This window comes from Arachis stenosperma, chromosome 10 (genome assembly GCF_014773155.1).
Source record: "Arachis stenosperma cultivar V10309 chromosome 10, arast.V10309.gnm1.PFL2, whole genome shotgun sequence".
Lineage (NCBI taxonomy): Eukaryota > Viridiplantae > Streptophyta > Magnoliopsida > Fabales > Fabaceae > Arachis > Arachis stenosperma.
This window is the reverse complement of record NC_080386.1, coordinates 1,582,708-1,601,590: the sequence shown is the minus strand read 5'-3', so window position 1 is coordinate 1,601,590 and position 18,883 is coordinate 1,582,708. Positions and strand designations below refer to the sequence as shown.

The 18,883-nt window shown below is 27.1% G+C and overlaps 2 protein-coding genes across 2 annotated transcripts; one reads left to right on the top strand and one right to left on the bottom strand.

Moving 5' to 3' along the window:
• Positions 1-4,554: 4,554 nt before the first annotated feature.
• On the top strand, positions 4,555-5,344 carry LOC130955395 (early nodulin-like protein 6). Its single transcript, XM_057882244.1, has 2 exons — positions 4,555-4,750; positions 4,962-5,344. The coding sequence occupies exons 1-2, from the start codon at positions 4,555-4,557 to the stop codon at positions 5,342-5,344; spliced, it is 579 nt and encodes a 192-aa protein (XP_057738227.1).
• A 1,238-nt stretch (positions 5,345-6,582) lies between these two features.
• LOC130955144 (malate dehydrogenase, chloroplastic-like) lies at positions 6,583-8,486 on the bottom strand. Its single transcript, XM_057881943.1, has 2 exons — positions 8,317-8,486; positions 6,583-8,189 (listed from the first exon to the last, which is right to left on the bottom strand). Exon 2 carries the CDS (start codon positions 8,177-8,179, stop codon positions 6,941-6,943), a length of 1,239 nt encoding a protein of 412 aa, XP_057737926.1. The 5' UTR covers positions 8,180-8,189; positions 8,317-8,486; the 3' UTR covers positions 6,583-6,940.
• Positions 8,487-18,883: the final 10,397 nt, after the last annotated feature.

Below are 18,883 nucleotides of genomic sequence, written 5' to 3'. Positions count from 1 at the left end.
TTTTAGTATTTTGGTTGTTAAGACCTTTTTTTAGTTAGGGGGTTGTTGTTACTTATTAGTTATTTTTTTATACAAAAAAGAATTCTATTTTACTTTAACCGGTTAATTTTGTTGGACTGAAGAAAGCAGCAAAAACCAAAATGAAAAAGAAAACAAAAATGAGGGGTACGCGTGAGCTTCTCATGAGTTTGCGCATCCAATTGTCTCACGGTCTTACCATTCAAAAATCATAACAAAATTAAATTGAAATTTTATGTAAATTTAGAAAAAAAAATAAGTATGCAAAACATAAAATCATAATAAAATTTAAGTGACATCAAATATAAATTTTGTAAAATTAATTGATTCATTTAAAATTATAATATTAAAAAAATTAACAATTAAAAAAGTAAATAAAGTATATAAAATATAAAATTATAATAAAATTTAAATTATAAAATTATAAAATTTAATATAAATTTTATAAAATCAATTGACTCATTTAAATCGTAATATTAAAAATCTATTATAATCATAGACACTACTTAAAACTGTTATCATCTTGCATTATTTTGACGTGAGCAAATTTTTTATTTTATTGAAATTATTTTTCTATTTTATTAACTTTTAAGTTTAAATAAAAATAATAATAGAATAATATCGAAGTAAAATATAATTAATTGAGTACGACAAAGTCCTTACTTGTTTTCAAAATTTTAAAAATTTTACAAAAATATTATAACATTAAAAATTAGTTAATTTTTAAATCAGTTATTATATTTTATGTATAAATATATTATTATTTAATTTATTTTTAATATATATTTTATATAAATAATTAATTTAATAACTAATTTTTTATATATATTTAGCATAGATAAAATATTTATCCTATGATGTACCATTGTTTCAAATAATAACATGTGGTGTGCAAATATTGTGGTGACACTCTTCATAGTGTAAGACAAACAAACAGAGAATAAAATCACATAAGGTATTCACGGTCAAATCTCTGGTTATTAAACTGTTAGGATTATTCTTTAAAACCGTTTTAAAAAAAGTATTGATGTTGATTAATCTGACTGACTAACCTGAACTGTTGACAGCGCAACATCTGCCTGTGAAATCCTATCCAACGGCTATTTCCTTCTATTTGGTGTACCGACACGTTTGACTCCGTGACACGTGGAAATTTCTTATATTGCATGTGATGAGAAGCTTAATTAATTTAATAAAGTCTATTTGAAATTTTCAAATACGAGTTGCGTGCAGGTTCAACAAGGCCTCCATATATTTTGGAATTTTGGGTTTCATAATCGTATTTCCAAACTATTAATTTGATGTTATTGAATGTAACTATATCATATTAGATAATATTATATATTAGATATTAGATTGTATTCTCTTAAAAAAAACCTCGCTCTATGTCATCATATTATAGAAGCAATAATAATATATCATTCAACATTTATCATCCACAAAATAGCAATAATAAGGATATTATAATTTTCAGCTACGCATTCAAACAGGCTTACCAGAATTTAAGAGACAGATCACATATGTTCATTTAGTGATACGTTCAATCAATAATGTAATTTTATGCAGGAAATCGTGCAATTTTTGCATAGTTTAGCTCTATTATAAGATTTAATGAAAAAAAAATCATGTTTTAAGTTATTTAAACTGTAATATTAATAGTTTGATATGTTAGGATTTGGTTGAATTAGTCCCACATTGCTTAGCAAATGGAGTGGGTGGCCTAGGCTATAAATATGAGGCTAAGTTTTCCATTTGTTTTTGCACCAGTCGGAAACACTTTAAGCTTGTATTTGATTTTTTTTTCCTCTGTACTCTTTGATTAGAGAGTGTTGTGAGGTGTAGTTAGATATTTGCTTTGAGAGAGTGTGGGTGTACTGGGGTGCCGGTGAGAGAAAGAAGTCTATGTGTTGTAACAATTTTCACATAGTGATATTCTCTGGTTGTCATTTGACAACGGCCGTGGTTTTTTCTCCGGTAATTGGAGTTTCCACGTTAAATTCTTGTGTTGTGATTGTGTCTATTTTATTTCTCTGTCAAAGGTGTTTTCTCAAGGGGGAATGGTGTCTTATTCCCAACAAGTGGTATCAGAGCTTCGGTTCGGTGAGATTTATTCTTAGTATGCTCTGTGGTTGCAGCCTAGTCTGACCTTCCACATCAGAAAAGAATTTTGTCCTGTGGCTTGAGGTTGATCTTTGGTTGCTGTTGTTGTTGCTGGAAGGCAGTGTGACACTGTGAGAGTGCAGTTTGGAAAAGGTTCTGGCTAAGGAAAGACTTGGTATTTAAGTGTGTCCATTGTGACCCACCTTTCTTTCCTGGGGACCCTTCCTAGTACACGGTCTACAGTTGAGTTATACTACGGTTGCAACAATGTCAGGATATTCAAGTGCTGTGAAGCTTGAAATAGAGAAATTTGATGGAAGAATCAATTTTGGCTTGTGGCAAATACAAGTCATGGAAGTGTTGATACAATCAGGTTTGCACAAGGCGTTGAAGGAGAAGATCTCTGGTATGAAGATGATGTTCTCTAGAAGACGAAAAGTATCCTCATGGTATTACCGCACTGCCATGGATAAGGATAAGTTGTGGCAATCGGGTCCACAATTGCACACGGGCATTGGTTGGCGTTGAGATGCAAGGTGTGTGGCGGAGTTAGGTCGATGGCTGAAGAACTTCCAGGAAAAGCCAATTTGGAAGTTGCACCATGAATTTTCAGCAAGGTTTCGATCTGTACCAAGGCGAAAGGCTTGGAGTGGTCTAATTACAAGTGAGTATACTTTCATGGTGGAGTATGATAGTTCTCTGAACTATGATTGTCGGTATAGACAATGGCAGCAAAGAATTGTCGGTGTTGACAATGGAAGTTGAAGATGTGTGACTATTTCAATCAAGGTGGAGATTGTTATGATTTTGTTGAATTAGTCCCACATTGCTTAGGATAGCAAATGGAGTGGGTGGCCTAGGCTATAAATATGAGGCTAAGTTCTCCATTTGTTTTTGCACCAGTCGGAAACACTTTAAGCTTGTATCTGATTTTTTTTTCCTCTGTACTCTTTGATTAGAGAGTGTTGTGAGGTGTAGTTAGATATTTGCTTTGAGAGAGTGTGGGTGTACTGGGGTGCCGGTGAGAGAAAGAAGTCTATGTGTTGTAACAATTTTCACATAGTGATATTCTCTGGTTGTCATTTGACAACGGCCGTGGTTTTTTCTCCGGTAATTGGAGTTTCCACGTTAAATTCTTGTGTTGTGATTGTGTCTATTTTATTTCTCTGTCAAAGGTGTTTTCTCAAGGGAAAATGGTGTCTTATTCCCAACATGATAAACTAAAAGAGAGAAAAAGAGTAAAAGTTAAGAAAAGAAAAAAAATAAATTCTTTTTATTTTAAAATTTTTTAAATAAATAAAAATTAAAAAATTAAAAAAATTATTTAATAGTTAATCTTATGTATTTTTATATATTTTTATTATAATTAATTATTATTAATATTAAATTAATAAAAAAATAATCAAAATATATTTAAAAAAGTATAAATAACTCTTAAGAAGGATACTCACAAATATTCTTTTTCTTTTGTTTCTTTTTTGTGAATTTCCAACTATATAGTATACACATTACAGATTACATAAATTTCAAAGTAATCATGAAGTCCAATGAACAAGCTTATGGAATAATGAGTCATTTGACAAAACCAAAAATAGATTTTTGGCCAACCGAACCCTATAACAAAATTACAAAGGGTACACGCTAGTCTATCTAGTTGTTTTTATCTGAATGTTAATGGCAAGGATACGAATTTTAAATTGAAAAAATAAAAAATCTCTCTATTTGAATAATGTTTGTTTCTGTCATCATCGATTTTTAGTGATAATTTATGTGTTTTTGTATAAACAAGTACAAATGTGCGTATATAACAGCTGAATGATTAGGTTAAAACACTATTCTTGATACCCGAAGATGAAACTATTTTACAAGTTGTTAATGTTAACACCGCTGAAGATGTTGTATATATATATATTATATATATAGTCCCCCGTACGTTAAAAGTTTATTTATACTTCTCTAAAAATTATATATATACTTGCTTTTTTGGACGAGAAATTCTATACGAACTTAATATTAATAGTTAATAAGAAGATATTTTTAATTATCAAGCTAGAGTTATTTTGTGTTATTATCTGTACTTTTATAATAATAATAAATAATAATAATAATAATTTTTATTATTATTATTATTACTATTATTATTATTATTAACTTTAAAAATATTTGACTACAATACACTAATAATAATTGTTAATTAAGGAAAAGCTACCTGAGAGAATTGTATTGCTAATTTTACTCGAGTTTTGAAAATCAGTTAAGCAAATGTAGGAAATAATAAAATTCAAACGAAGTGCTCCTAATTACTCTCCCAAATCCTCGCTAACAAACATGCTTATACTTTCTTCTTATAAGTCCAAACCTGACCAACTAATTTTCTTCTAAAAAACTCACACCACGCACTAAAGCTCCCTATAGAGAGATCCAAAATCAGCAAATATGGGCAATCGATTCAGAAGTTGTTCATTATTTTCGGTTTCCTTGATTATTATATTGTGTGTGCCATCAAGAGTGAATTGTACTGAGTTTGAAGTTGGGGGTCACAATGGCTGGGTTGTTCCTAAGTCAAGAAACAACGACCAAATGTATAATCAATGGGCATCCCAAAACAGATTCAAAGTTGATGACACTCTTCGTAAGTATCCTCATTATTCCAATAACTTATATGTTTTTTTTAATTATGATTTACAAAAATGTTATATGTACATTAAGATTAGCTACTAAAATTAACTACTAATCTATTTGTATATAAATATATATGTGATTCAAATTATTTTTATTGTGTATTTTTTATTTAACATATATTTTATGTAGTTTAATTTTGGGATATGATTGTTTGTACACAGGTTTCAAGTATTCTAAAGATTCGGTGTTGGTGGTGAGTGAAGAGGAGTATGAAAGCTGCAGATCCACGAAGCCAATGTTCTTCTCTAACAATGGTGACACTGTCTTTAAATTTGAGCATCCTGGAGTGTACTACTTCATTAGCGGGGTTAGCGGCCACTGTGACAGAGGACAGAAAATGATTGTCAAGGTTTTGGCCGAACATAATCCAAAGCCAGAGCCACTATATTCACACTCACCGGCACCGGCACCGGCACCGGCACCAGCATTTACATCTGCACCTTCTCCTTCTCATCATTCTCGTGCGGCAAGATCAATTCCTCTCCTCAGCATAACCAACTTGCCGCTCTTTCTTATCTTACTTGTTCTCGTGCTTTTTGCTTGATTTTTTTGTTGTATTATTGTCTTATCTATCCGTATGATTAGTAGTAATTACAATGAGTTTTTAGGCGTTTAATTTTAATTTGTAGTAATTACAATTAGTTTCTACTTTCTAGGCGTTTAATTTTAATTTATTGTTGGGTCTTAGGCTATTTAGTTTGGTTGTTTGAGTCATCTAGATTATTTACAGTGATGCGAAATTGTAGTTTTTTTTCAGTTGCATGAGAGGGTTGTTCATTATATATTTATTAAGTCATTTAGATGAGATATTTAAAATAATTTTTTTAATAATTAAAATTTAATACATATAATTAATTAAACGGTATTATTTTATCAAAATTAAATCATACAAATTGATTTAGCTAAATATTTAAAAATGATTAAAATATTTTTATTATAAAAAATAACTAAAATATTCTTATTTTATATATATTAATATTAGTTTTAAAAATTTTAATTCATAATCCTTTTCTTCTATATATATATATATATATATATATATATATATATAATATTAATATAAAATTTTTATTTTATATTAATATTATTTTTTATATTTAAAATATTATAATTATTTTTTATAAAAATTATTAATTTAAACCAGTTTAAAATTTGATTTATGGATTATCAAATCGATTTGTTTAATCTAATTATAATAAATTCATAATTAATTATAGTAGGAGTACATAAGAGTACATAAAATTAATCATTAAATAATTTTTTTTTCATATCACAGATGAAATAAAAAGTTTATCATCAAAAATAAGGTGAAACTATGAAAGGCAACTCTAAAGATGCAAATAGTAGAAGAAAAAGAAAAATCAACATTTCTCTAATATATTAAATTTGTATTCCTTCCAAAGGTTTTAATACTGATCATAAGAAAATAAAATAAAATAAAATAAAAAAATTATAAATTAATTAGTAGAATAACAATATTTCTGTTGAGAAGGATGTTTATAGGCATGTTTATCTATCAACTAATGTTTTGAATACCTCTTAATCAATTTTTAAATGATAATAATGACTATATTCAACAAATAATTTTCTTTTTAGTACAGTTATGAAAACGTAACAACAATAAATTATGATCCTACTATTATTGCCAAATGATTTTCTACACATTTACTGTTTTGAGTGAAATATCTGAGCATAGTCCTTATAAAAATTTTAATTGACCTAATATAGATCACTAGCCTTCAAGTTGATCAAAGTAAGCATAACTTTTTGAAATATGTCTCCCAGTTTTGCTATTCAAAAACACAATGAGAAATTAAAGCTTAAGTGTACCAATTTTACATGATAACAATGATATATTTTGATATTTCTGACAAAAAAAACTAGAGCACAATTCAGTAACAGGAATGAAAACTCACTCCCTATCTACCAATATGGCTGGAAGCAGAATTGATAGTATGGAAAATGGAAAATGGAAAATTTCATCCTAACTTCTCTAAGAAGTATTTATGCTCAAAGAAAGAAACCCATAATACCTTGAGAAACAACCTTTTGATTTTCTATTCTAAGGGACAACAGAGACTAAATGCTTTGATAAATTGAAGGTTTAAGCAGAGACTAAATGCTTTGATAAATTGAAGTTTTAAGCAGCAACCGTTTGCTTCTGAGCAAAAGCAATTCCCTTTTCCATGCTGGCCTTAAGTTCTGGCTTAAGTGCTTCCAAAGCCTTCTGTTCATATTCAGTCAATCCTTGGAGATTAGATGGAATCAAAGCCTCAACTCCTTTCCGGCCGAGTTTGACCCTTGAAGCAAAAAATGGAAGCTCAGTCAGGTCTGATTGTACAAACGAGCACTCATACACGTCCCCATCTCCATCGAGAGCACGAAGAGACGACTCAACGAATCTAGCAGTCGCATATGCCATAGACAGAGTAGCAGATCCGGCACCAGCCTTTGCTTTAACAACTTCTGTTCCTGCATTCTGAATCCTAACAGTTAACTCTTCAATCTCTTCATCAGTGAAACTCGTGGAGGGCTTTGTCTTCGACAGCAGGGGAAGTATGGTAATCCCAGCATGGCCCCCAACAACAGGGACATCAACATCAATCAGCTTCAGGTTCTTCCTCTGAGCAACAAATGTGTTTGCCCTGACAACATCCAAGGTAGTAACACCAAAGAGCTTCTTAGGATCATACACACCCTTTTGCTTCAGAACCTCGGCCGCAATAGGCACGGTAGAGTTCACCGGATTACTGATGATGTGAATAAAAGCACCGGGGCAATTATCGGCCACCGCCGAAACCAAATCCCTAACAATGCCGGCATTTATGTTGAAAAGGTCGTCGCGAGTCATCCCCGGCTTCCTTGGAACTCCGGCGGGGATAACAACAACATCAATCCCTTTCAAACAGTTAGCCAACTCAGCAGCTCCGGTGAAATCCCTGACTTGCGAAGGCGTGTTGCAGTGGCTGATGTCAGCAGCAACACCCTTGACATTGGCAATATCATAAAGGTGCAAATCAGAAACCAGCGGAGACATCTTGATGAGCAGAGCGAGAGGCTGGCCAATCCCTCCGGCGGCACCGAGAACGGCGACTCTGAACGACGCCTGAGGCTGAAGATGGTAGTGGATAGTCCTGTCTTGCGTTTGTGCCTTGGATGCAAAAGATGCCCGAAGGGCAGAAACGGTTTCTTTACCGGAGAACGATAATTGGGATTCCAATGTGACGGAAGATGAAGCCTTGAGGCCACAAAAGTTCTTGAGGGAGTTCTGCGAGTTAAACCTAAGTCCTCCGAGATGCTTCGATTGAGGGAGGGAGGTTCCTCTGTGGGCGGTTCCAACGGTGAAGGTAGGCGCTGTTGCTGAAGCCGCCGCCGCCATTTGAAGCTGCCTGAAACATACAAAACGCAACAATATATTATTCCACTGATTGTCAAAAAGCATAAAACATTGAATCGATAAAGGGAGGGTAAAAGAAATCAGATCTGGAGTGAGGAAAATGAAATCTGAGAGTGTACCTGGGAATCGGAGTGAAGAAGGTGAAAGCTGAGACTGTAATTTTAAGAAGGAAGCTGGGGTTTGGAATTTCCGCCTATGGTTCTTTCTTCGTGCTTAACGATACCGGATTCTTGGCTAGTAGTATGGTATGCAATATATATATATACCCTGTTTCGTCACCAACCACAAAAATGCTATTTTCAAAAAGCATTACTCTATGATGCTAGTAGTCATTCAAAATTCACGTGTCGGTGTGTCCTGTGTCATATCGTGTCTCATGTCGGTGTGTCCTGTGTCATATCGTGTCTCATGTGCGTGTATGAATAATACTAAAGTCATTCAAAACTGTTCAAAATTTTGCTCTAATAGTCTTTTCTTTTACAGTTTTCTCCAAGATATAAAATCCATCTTGGTTGATTGTATGTGACCAAGATCATAGAAATGGACAATTACAAAGAAACACTAGAACAATCCATAGAAACAATAATAATATATTATTCAACATCTATCATACATGAAATAACAGTAATAAAGATATTACAATTTTTAACTATGCATTCAAACTGTGATATTGGAAAAAAAATATTTGATGATTAATCTTGTGTATTTCTCATGTACTTCTATTATAATTAATTATTATTAATATTAAATTAATAAAAAATAATTTAAATAACATTTAAAAAATACAAATAATTCTTAAAAAAGTACTCACAAATATTTTTTTTAGTTTTTTTTATTTCTAATCATATAATATACACAATATAGATTATATAAATTTTAAAATAATCATAAAGCCTCATGAACCAAAATTATGGAATAATGAGTCATTTGACAAAACCAAGAGGAATTCTTAGCCAACCGAACTATATAACAAAATTATAAAGGATACACGCTCTTTTTTTATTTGTATGTTAACTATGAGGATACGCAAAGTGTAGAAATTAAAAATCTCCCTACAGAGGAATGTATATATTTAATTTTGCATTTTTAATAATCAGAAACCTATAACTAATTAATATTAACTAGGGTTATAAATTTATCCATGCTCTTTATAAAATAGCCAAAAAATAATTTACCTTTTACATTTTTATTTTTATTTTCTCTCAAAAAAATATATCTGATTCTGAATGAACGATCACTAGTCATAATTATTTAGAGCATTTTATATGATTGATCTATTAATCTTGTCACAAGGAAGTTGTAGCAATGCAATTTAAAAAGTCAACTTTGTGGTCGGTGATGATTAAATTACACACAATCATATAAAGAGACCTTATTATATGTATATTACTCTTACATTGAGTTAAAGTTAACAGAGTTTTTTGGTTTAATTCATTATCAACCAACTATTGTAAAAAATACTTAAATTAATTCATTTTGTAATACATGACGTGAAGACTCAAGCCAAGAGAATTACACTGTAATTATTTGTGAGCTATAAAGTATAAATTCATAGGAAAACTTAATAGGGATACTAAAGCCTTATGAGCTTGGTGAGTGCCTAGGACGGTGGATGAGTGCTGTATTGGGATAATTGGGTCATGGAGCTGGACATATTCATTGAGTTCCTCATATTAATTACGTGGTGTTTCCTATTAGCTTAGCATAGAAAGGTACGATGTGTTTGGGTTTTAATTAGCTTAGCTTAGTTTATAATGTGGTATTCCCTATTAACTTATGATGTGTTTGGTTTCTTTTTGTTGGCTTAGCTTATTTTATTATTTTAAGAATGATAAAATTAAGAAAAGAAACAGAAGAAATGGGAGGAAATAAAAAAAGAAAATTAACACGCCTGCCTGCTTAGTTATTAGTAATGCCATCCGAGTTTCATCTCATATATGAAACATGTTCAAAGTACAATTTAACTATTTTTATTATATAAAAATTGGATTTTTATTATTTTTATCCTTTAATGATAGAGTTGACGTGTTATATTTTTAAAAATATTTTTTAATTTATTTTTTTTAACACATTAAATAAATTATTATGATAAATTAATTATATCAACTAATTGATTTGATTAAATCTTTAAATATCATATAATTTATTATAATTTATATAAATTTTATTTGGTAGTATTTTTTAATTTATTTATTTTAATATTCTGTTAGTATTTTTTAATTTATTTCTTTTAATTTATTGAACTAAATTTATTGTGTGTACTAATTAATTAATTTGATTAATTTATTAGTCATTAAAATAATAAATCTATGAATAAAATAGACAATCGAGATATTTTCAACTAATAATTAAATCAAATCAAATCAAATCATATATATTGAACTAAATTCAAATCATATGAATTAAGGACTAAATTAAAATAAGATAATTTCTTTTTTCAAAGATAAATATTATTTTATTAATATAAAATAAAAGTGTTTCCATAAGGAAGTACAAAAGAATTGGGTATTCCCATTTATCACCAATTGTGACTGAAAGACTAAGAGCAAGAAGAGTAAAGTAAGAGTAAAGAAAATTAGCAGATCTATCAGGTATGGCTCACGAGTTCACGCACTAAATTGCTGGCTTCTTTCACTATCTCTAGTGCCAGGCTTATTACCTTCTCAAAAACAGACCGATTCCTCGCTTTCCAAGTGCTCCAACACAGTGCCGCTATGAGGAGGGTCTTTTGTCTACCGTCTAATTGAGCCGCTGCCAAGATAAGACTCGTTGCCACCAATTGAAAAATGTCTCTTCTTCCCTCATCCATAGGTCAGGGGACATTGGAACAAAGCATGAGAAATTGATTCAGCCTTCAACATGCATCTTGGACAAGTGGCAGGAGTGGATGTGAACTTGTTGCAACACTGGAAGCTTTTCATGAAGACTTTTTCATAGAAAAATCTTAATTTTATGTAGTAATTTCAACTCCCAAATGTTATTCCAGACTCTGTTGTGTATGTTCTGAGGCCTCAATGAAGTAGGAGAATGAAAGAATCCATAAGCAATTTTGTATCCTGACCCAACTTCATATATACCAGATTTTGTCCAGCACCAATTAACTTCATCCTCCTCTTCTGTTGGTTTGATTGAAAAAATTTTATTGCATATATCAACTGAAAAAATCGACTCAATCAGATTTCTATTCCAGCTTCTATCAGGATTTAGTAACGCACTAACGTAATACACTTGCAGATCTGGCGGGATTGTGAGTGCATTTTGAGGGACATTAAAGGGCACTGGTGGTGGGAGCCAGGGTCATGGAAGATGCGAACATTAGTGCCGGAGCCTATTTTCCATAACAAGCCTTTCTCGATCACCTTGCGCCCTTCAAGAACACTTCTCCAGCCCCACGACGGTACGCTTCCTATCTCTGCATGTAGGAAATCTGTATATCTGAAATATTTAGCTTTGAGCATTCTTGATAGAGTAGAATTAGGGTATTTCATTAGACCCCAACATTGTTTTCTCAATAAAGCCAAATTTTGCGCCCTTAGGTCCTTGATCCCCAGCCCGCCATCTTTCTTCGATCTCATCATTGTGTCCCATTTAATACAAACCATTCTTCGTTCTGCGCCTTTTTGACCCCACCAAAATTACGAGAGCATGCTATAAATCTCAGTCAACAGCATGTCCGGGAGCTTGAAACAAGAGAGTGTATAAATAGGAATCGCCTCCCCCACAGCTCTCAATAGCGTGTGGATGACAATAGACTTTTTTTCCAACCCATAATCCTCTTCTGAACTTCAAATAAGATAATTTCTTACTTATTCAAGTTGAGTACAATAAATACAAATTAATTTTGTTAGATAATCATAGTTGTCTGGTCTACTATATATAAATGGCCACACAAAATTATAAGAATCGTGATTTTTATTGCCCTTACTATTTCAACTCTTCTTTTTCTTCTTCTTATTTTTATTTGTATAATTTCTTTTTATGTATAAATATACCCAAAATGAAAAAATACGAATGAAAATTTTATTGATTGTTTGTTTGGTGAATATATCTTAATTTAAGCATTCTACTATTATTCGTAAGAATATTAAAAGAGGTTATGAGTCTTACATTTTTTTTAAAATTTATTGTTCAATAAAACAAACAACTTTCATATGATTTAATTTATATGAATACCAAACTTTCTTTTTTAGTCAAAAAGGCTACAAAAGCTTTTCAATGTGCAAATAATAGATTTTGCAGAACCTTCTTGATGAGATGCATGATAATAGTCAAATTCTTGAATTTATGCATTTGCAAGAATAAAAATAAACATGTATTAGTGGTTAAAGATCGGTGGAATTTTCCATCATTTATTTTTTGGATATCATTAAATTTTCATTGTCACAAAAAAAATATACAAGGAACATCTTATTGGACTCGGACTAATGTATAAAGGGAGCAGGTCAAATCAATTTCTTATATTTGAAAAATATGAGCAGTAGTCCATAAAATATGTTATTTTTTGTTGAAAAATTGCATGAATCCATTTAGTTTATATGAAAATTTCATTCACAGAAGTATTTTAAAATAAATGAAAAGCTGTTCCAAAAAATGTATCATTCATGGAAAAGCAAAGAAGAATTTTAAGATAAATTTTTTGAAGATACAAGATAATAAAATAAATTGATTTTAATATAATTAAAAGCTAAATTTAATAATTTAAATAAGCATCACTAATTATGTTAAAAAATAATTTTGTAATAATAATATAATTTACATATTAATTTTTTGAATAAATTCATTTCAAAATGTAGAACTTAGATTCAATTATGCTAAAATTTTAAAGGTAATATAGAATTTGACAATAAAATTAACATTCATTAAGAAAATAAATTTATTTATGGCTATTTTCTAATTATAAATAATAACAAGACTTATGAAAAAATATTAATATCACCATTCTTATTAATTAAATTATAATATTAGGTAATTGATAATTTCATAAACAAAAATTATTAAATAATTATGTAAAAATTAGCAACGAACAAACAATAAGGATTCAGAAAAAATCTATTATATAATAACAATTTTATAATTAAAATATATCACATATTATATTATCAGATATTCTATTTATTATCTATTCTATTATATAAAAATTAGGTTTTTAATTTGCACTTAATGATAGAGTTGACGTGACATGCTTATGAGAGTGTTTAGCGATTTGTTTCTTTTAACTCATTAAATACAATTTATTATGATAAATTAACTATATCAACTAATTAATTTGATTAGATATTTAAATATCACATAATTTATTATAATTTATATCAATTTGATTTGGAAGTATTTTTTAATTTATTTCTTTAATGTTCTCTTAGTATTTTTTAATTTAGGTTTAATTACTCTATTGGTCCCTATAGTTTTACAAAATTTTCAATTAGCTCCCTATACTTTTTTTCTTTTAATTGGTTCTCTGCACTCATTTTTTTTTTTTCAATTAGGCCCCTCTTGGTAGTAATTGGCTTAATTTTATAAGGACTCTACTAAAAAAAATTGGTGCAGGACCAAAATAAAAGAAAAAATGTATGGACCTAATTAAAAAAATTTTTGGTGCAAGGATTCAGTTAAAAGAAAAAAATACATGGACCTAATTAAAAATTTCGCAAAACTATAAGGGACAACAGAGTAATTAAACCTTAATTTATTAAACCAAATTAGTTATACTAATTATCTGTATTAATTAATTAATTAGATTAATTAATTAATTCATTAAAATAATAAATCTATGAATACAATAGGTTCTCGAGATGTTTTTTACTAATAATTACATCAAATCTAATCATATATATTGAGCAAAATTTAAATCATATGAATTAAGGACTAGGCTAAAATAACATGATTTTTTACTTATTCAAATTGAATGTAATAAATAAAATTAATTTTGTTAGATAATCATGGTTTTCTGATCTCCTGTATATAGATAGTCATACAAAATTATAAAAATTATCATTTTTATCGCTTTTGCTATTTCAACTATTTTTTTATGTATAAATGTACTCAAAATGAGAATGTATGAATGAGTGTTTTATTAATTATTTGTTTGACAAATATTATAGTCTGAAAATGTCTCAATTTAGGCATTTTACCATTGTCGATGGAAGTTGAACCTGTAGTAATTCAGGGTGACCATGATATATTTTATAGTATTACATAAAAAAATATTTTTTAAAATGAATATACCCGTTGTAATTAATTTTCTTTATCAATTTATTATCTTTTACCTCATAAACAATAACCATGTATGTTGAATATATTATTTTCATAAAAAACTATACATAATTGATTGATAATTCTATATATAAAAATACTCATGTGGTAACTAAATATTGTATTGTTATCTCGCTAAAGTTAATTCTCCTATGATTATGCGAATGTATAGCACTATCAGATAAAAATTTGATTGGATTACATTTATTTTCAACGAGGTACATGGTTTTTTAGGCCTAATCACGGTCAGAGTTGAGTAAGGTTTGATAAATGCTAGCAATACAAATACTTTTAATTTTTAATACCCAATAATAAATATATAAATTAAAACTAATATTATTTCGTACAAAGTCATAAAATGTATAGCATACTCAAAACATATCTAATTCATATTAATTGTCATTGTTTATCAGTTACGTTATGACAAATCTGGTTATTAAAAAAGATTAAAATTAACTTAAATATACACAATATTATTTCATGCTTTTCATTTTTATTTATTATCATAAAAAGCCATACATATTATACGAGAACCTCATTCTTTTACCAACGATTCTTCCATTCAATAGTTTCTATAAAGAAAAAAAGGCATAATAATATTGTGTTTGACAAGAATATATGGAATTTTGAAAGGTTGAAGCATAGGTTTAGTCCTTAACATATTTGTAGATGAAGTGCAGAGTAGTAGATAAAAAGATAGCTAATAAAAGAATAAATGGTTAAAACTTCCTCAATACTAACAGTCGTAGTGTGTGATAGGTGTTCTATAATTTTTTTGGATTTGATTGTTTCTTTATTATTATATATTATTCTATTTAATTTATGCTAAAAAGACTTATGATAATCATCTTATCGTAGTAGTGTAAAAGTTGTAAGTATTATATTTACTTTGTATGTTCTTAAATCTCACGTTCTTGATAGATATTTGTGGCTGAGTAATTATTAAAAGAAAATGGTTTAATATCTATTTTATATTCTATTTAAATTATAATAGTGAGTAAATATTTTTTTTAAAAAATAAATAATATGATTTTTCATAAAAATAATGTTTAAATAATTGTGAAATTAGATTATAATACAGATGATGATAAATATTTTAGTATTAAATTTGCTTTAAACAAATTTTTAGAAATATTATGTTGTATTGTATAATTTAGTTATATTTTTTCTATCTTCAATCTATATTATTTAGATTAGCAGATTTCTAAAAATGGTTATTCAATTTTTTTAAATTATTAAATCAAATTAGTTACAAATTAATTAATTAAGTTGATTAAATACCTAGATATTTTATAATTTAATATAATTTAATTTATATAGATACATGACTTTTATAATTTTATTATTTATTGTAATAAATTCTAGAAATAATTTTTATAAGTTATAATTTATTTTTTTATCTGTATATTCAACTTTTAAGGCTATTTTTTTAATTTTGTATTTATAATTAAATTATTTTCTACTTTCTTATATGAATTTTTTATTGTGCAATTCACTTTAACAAAAATAAATTAATTTATAAAAATTTAAACTTGAACACTTGTTATGGTTAAACTGAAACTTTAATTTATTTTGTCATATTATTATATAAATATTAAATTCTTTGATTAAATACTTATTTGATTACGAAATGATATTATATGTTACTTTTATATTAGCAATTAAATTTCAGTTACTATACAAATATTATATTTTAGGTAATTGTATATTTTTTTGTTATTTTAAAAATTATTATATAATTTTAATATAATTTAATTATGTTTATTTTTTAAAAGCATTGTCATTATTGGAGAATAACTAATGTTTGTGATAATCTAAAATTGAAAAATAAAAAAACAAAATATTAATATACTCAATTTTTGAAGTATAAATCTTGAAGTAAATATATGTGATTATAATTAATGATCATAATTAAAAATCTTTATTTTATTTCAATTTGTTCGGGACATGTTTATCTTAAATTTTATTTCTTTATTTATTAGTATTTTTTTGTATATTTAATTGTCATTAATTTATATAAATTAAAATGTCTAACTTAAAAAAATAGATACATGTCTAAAAAATGAAAAAAAATATTATTTTTTGTTAGTAAAAAATTTATATTGCTTTAACTTTTTTTTTTTGGATCATATCTTATATTTTTACTATAATTAAAAGTTAGAGGTAAATTATTCAATATAAATTAGAAAAAAAATATAATACTTAATGAATTATCATAATCACATTAAAAGGTATAAATTATTTTTATATAATAAAAGTGATATGCTTCAAGAAATATTTGTATATAATTTATTAATGAATATATGAGATATTTATCATAATTTTTATTTTTAATAAAAATATCATTGTATTAAAGTGATGCATTTTAAAGATGTATAAATGAGATTTTTATTAAAAAAATTACAAGATAGCAAATGTAATTTTATTTTAATTTTATCCTTAACATTTAGTTTTAATTTTACCTTTAGAGTTTTAATATGTTTCAATTATATTATCTGATTTGACCAAAATTAAATAAACATTAAATTATTTAATTAATAATAAAATAAATTAATTTGATTTAAATTATTCTCTTATTATTTTCTATATCTAATAATCAGAATGTACTTTTATGTATTTTGATTAATAATTCTTAAAGGAGTTACTATTTTATTTATTAACATTATAAATTTTTTATAATATTTTAATAAAACTTGATTAATAGATTATTCTTCGTAATATTTTTTTTAAATTTTTTAACAAAAATATATCTTAATTTTTGTCTTTCATCTTTTATATTCATTGATTATACTAATTTTTTTACAGTGTATTTTTATCAACTACATGTATTTTTTCTGTCTTTTTTTACTCTTTTTTAATTATTTTATTACCTTATTTTTAATTATTTATTTTACTTTTACTCCTCATATGTTTATTGTATTTCACTTCATCTTAGTTTTAATTTCATAGTTAACTTTCGATTATATAAAATTCAATAGTTTCTTTTAAAATATGCTTAAATATATTATCTATTATATACAATTATTAGGATAAACAAACAAATATAAATTGAATATATAATTTAATTTTAATTTAAACTAAAAACTAAATGAATTGTCAGAAAAATAGCAACTACTTTTGTTTTTAATTTTTCTATAATTTATTTAAAGGTAAAAATCTCTCAATAACCACTAATATCGTCGATAACAATTTTTTTTTTTAAAAAAATCCTTATGGATCAAAATGTAATTTTTTGATTTTTTGATTTTTTAAAATTTTTTAAACTTATCAACATTTAAGTTGTCTATACATCACTTCTCAAAATATTATGATTTCACAAGTTATAATATGTGGGGTAAATCACTTTTATAAACCATTTGCAAACCAATTTTACGTATATCTTCCAAAGTAAAAAAGGCTACGTGCATGTCTCAATTTATATATCTATATAAATCAAATTTATGGAGTTCGAATTATATGTATTCGTAGTTAATCAAATCTATAAGATTCGAATTACTTGAATGGTATCTATGCTACTAAATCGAATGAAGAAGATTCAGTTTACAATGAGCTGGATTGCTACTAAATGAGTATAAATCAAATCTTATTGTTTTGATTTAGCATGGACCATATAAATCAAAATTTATAGATTCGATTTAGTAGGGGATGACATAATTTGAATTTTTTGAATTTAATTTACTTTCGAATCACAATTTGAATCCTATAGATTCGATTTACTATTGATTACCCTAATTCGAATTCATTAAATTCGATTTATATAGAAATATAAATAGAGACAACAAGGTAATATTTTTGGGTTTGGAGGATTCGGGTAATTTTGGAGTGGTTTTAGTTTATCAATGTAAATTAACCTAATATGTGATATTAGTTATGATTGTATATATGAAAAATGTAACTTATTTATGCATTGTCTGGATTAGAAGAGTTTGTAAGAAAATAAAATGCTGCAAAAGAAAATGGATAGAAAAATTAATTTTTTATTGTTTGGATAAACAAAAAAATTAAATGAAAAATATAAAAGTGTATGTGGAGCTCATATAAATTTTTTCTCTTCAAAATTGCAAAGAAAACTAATGCAGAAGTACAAACATGGGTAAAAAAATACAGAATTAACATTTGAATTATAATTTATATATAATATATAAAAACATTAATATAATTTTACTCTATTATAATTTTTTCTCTTCTTACTTTTCTTTCCATTCAAGTAAAAGAAAATTTTTTTCTCTATTTTATTTTCATTCATTTTTTCTTCATCTAAACAACACACACAAAAATATACTTTTCTTTTCATTTTCTTTCCTCTTATTTTTCATCTTATATCCAGACAATAGCTTAGTGTTTATCTATTTATCTTCTATTAATATTGTTATAATAAGGATATATGTGACATTATAGAAATGATATAACCTAAACTTTGATTATCTAAGAATTTAT

What these genes read in the sequence shown, in the direction of transcription:
- LOC130955395 (XM_057882244.1), top strand. Translation starts at nt 4,555, where the DNA reads ATGGGCAATCGATTCAGAAGTTGTTCATTATTTTCGGTTTCCTTGATT. An exon ending in CAAAGTTGATGACACTCTTC is followed by an intron (nt 4,751 to 4,961) that starts GTAAGTATCCTC and finishes GTTTGTACACAG; the next exon opens with GTTTCAAGTATTCTAAAGAT.
- LOC130955144 (XM_057881943.1), bottom strand. Translation starts at nt 8,179, where the DNA reads ATGGCGGCGGCGGCTTCAGCAACAGCGCCTACCTTCACCGTTGGAACC.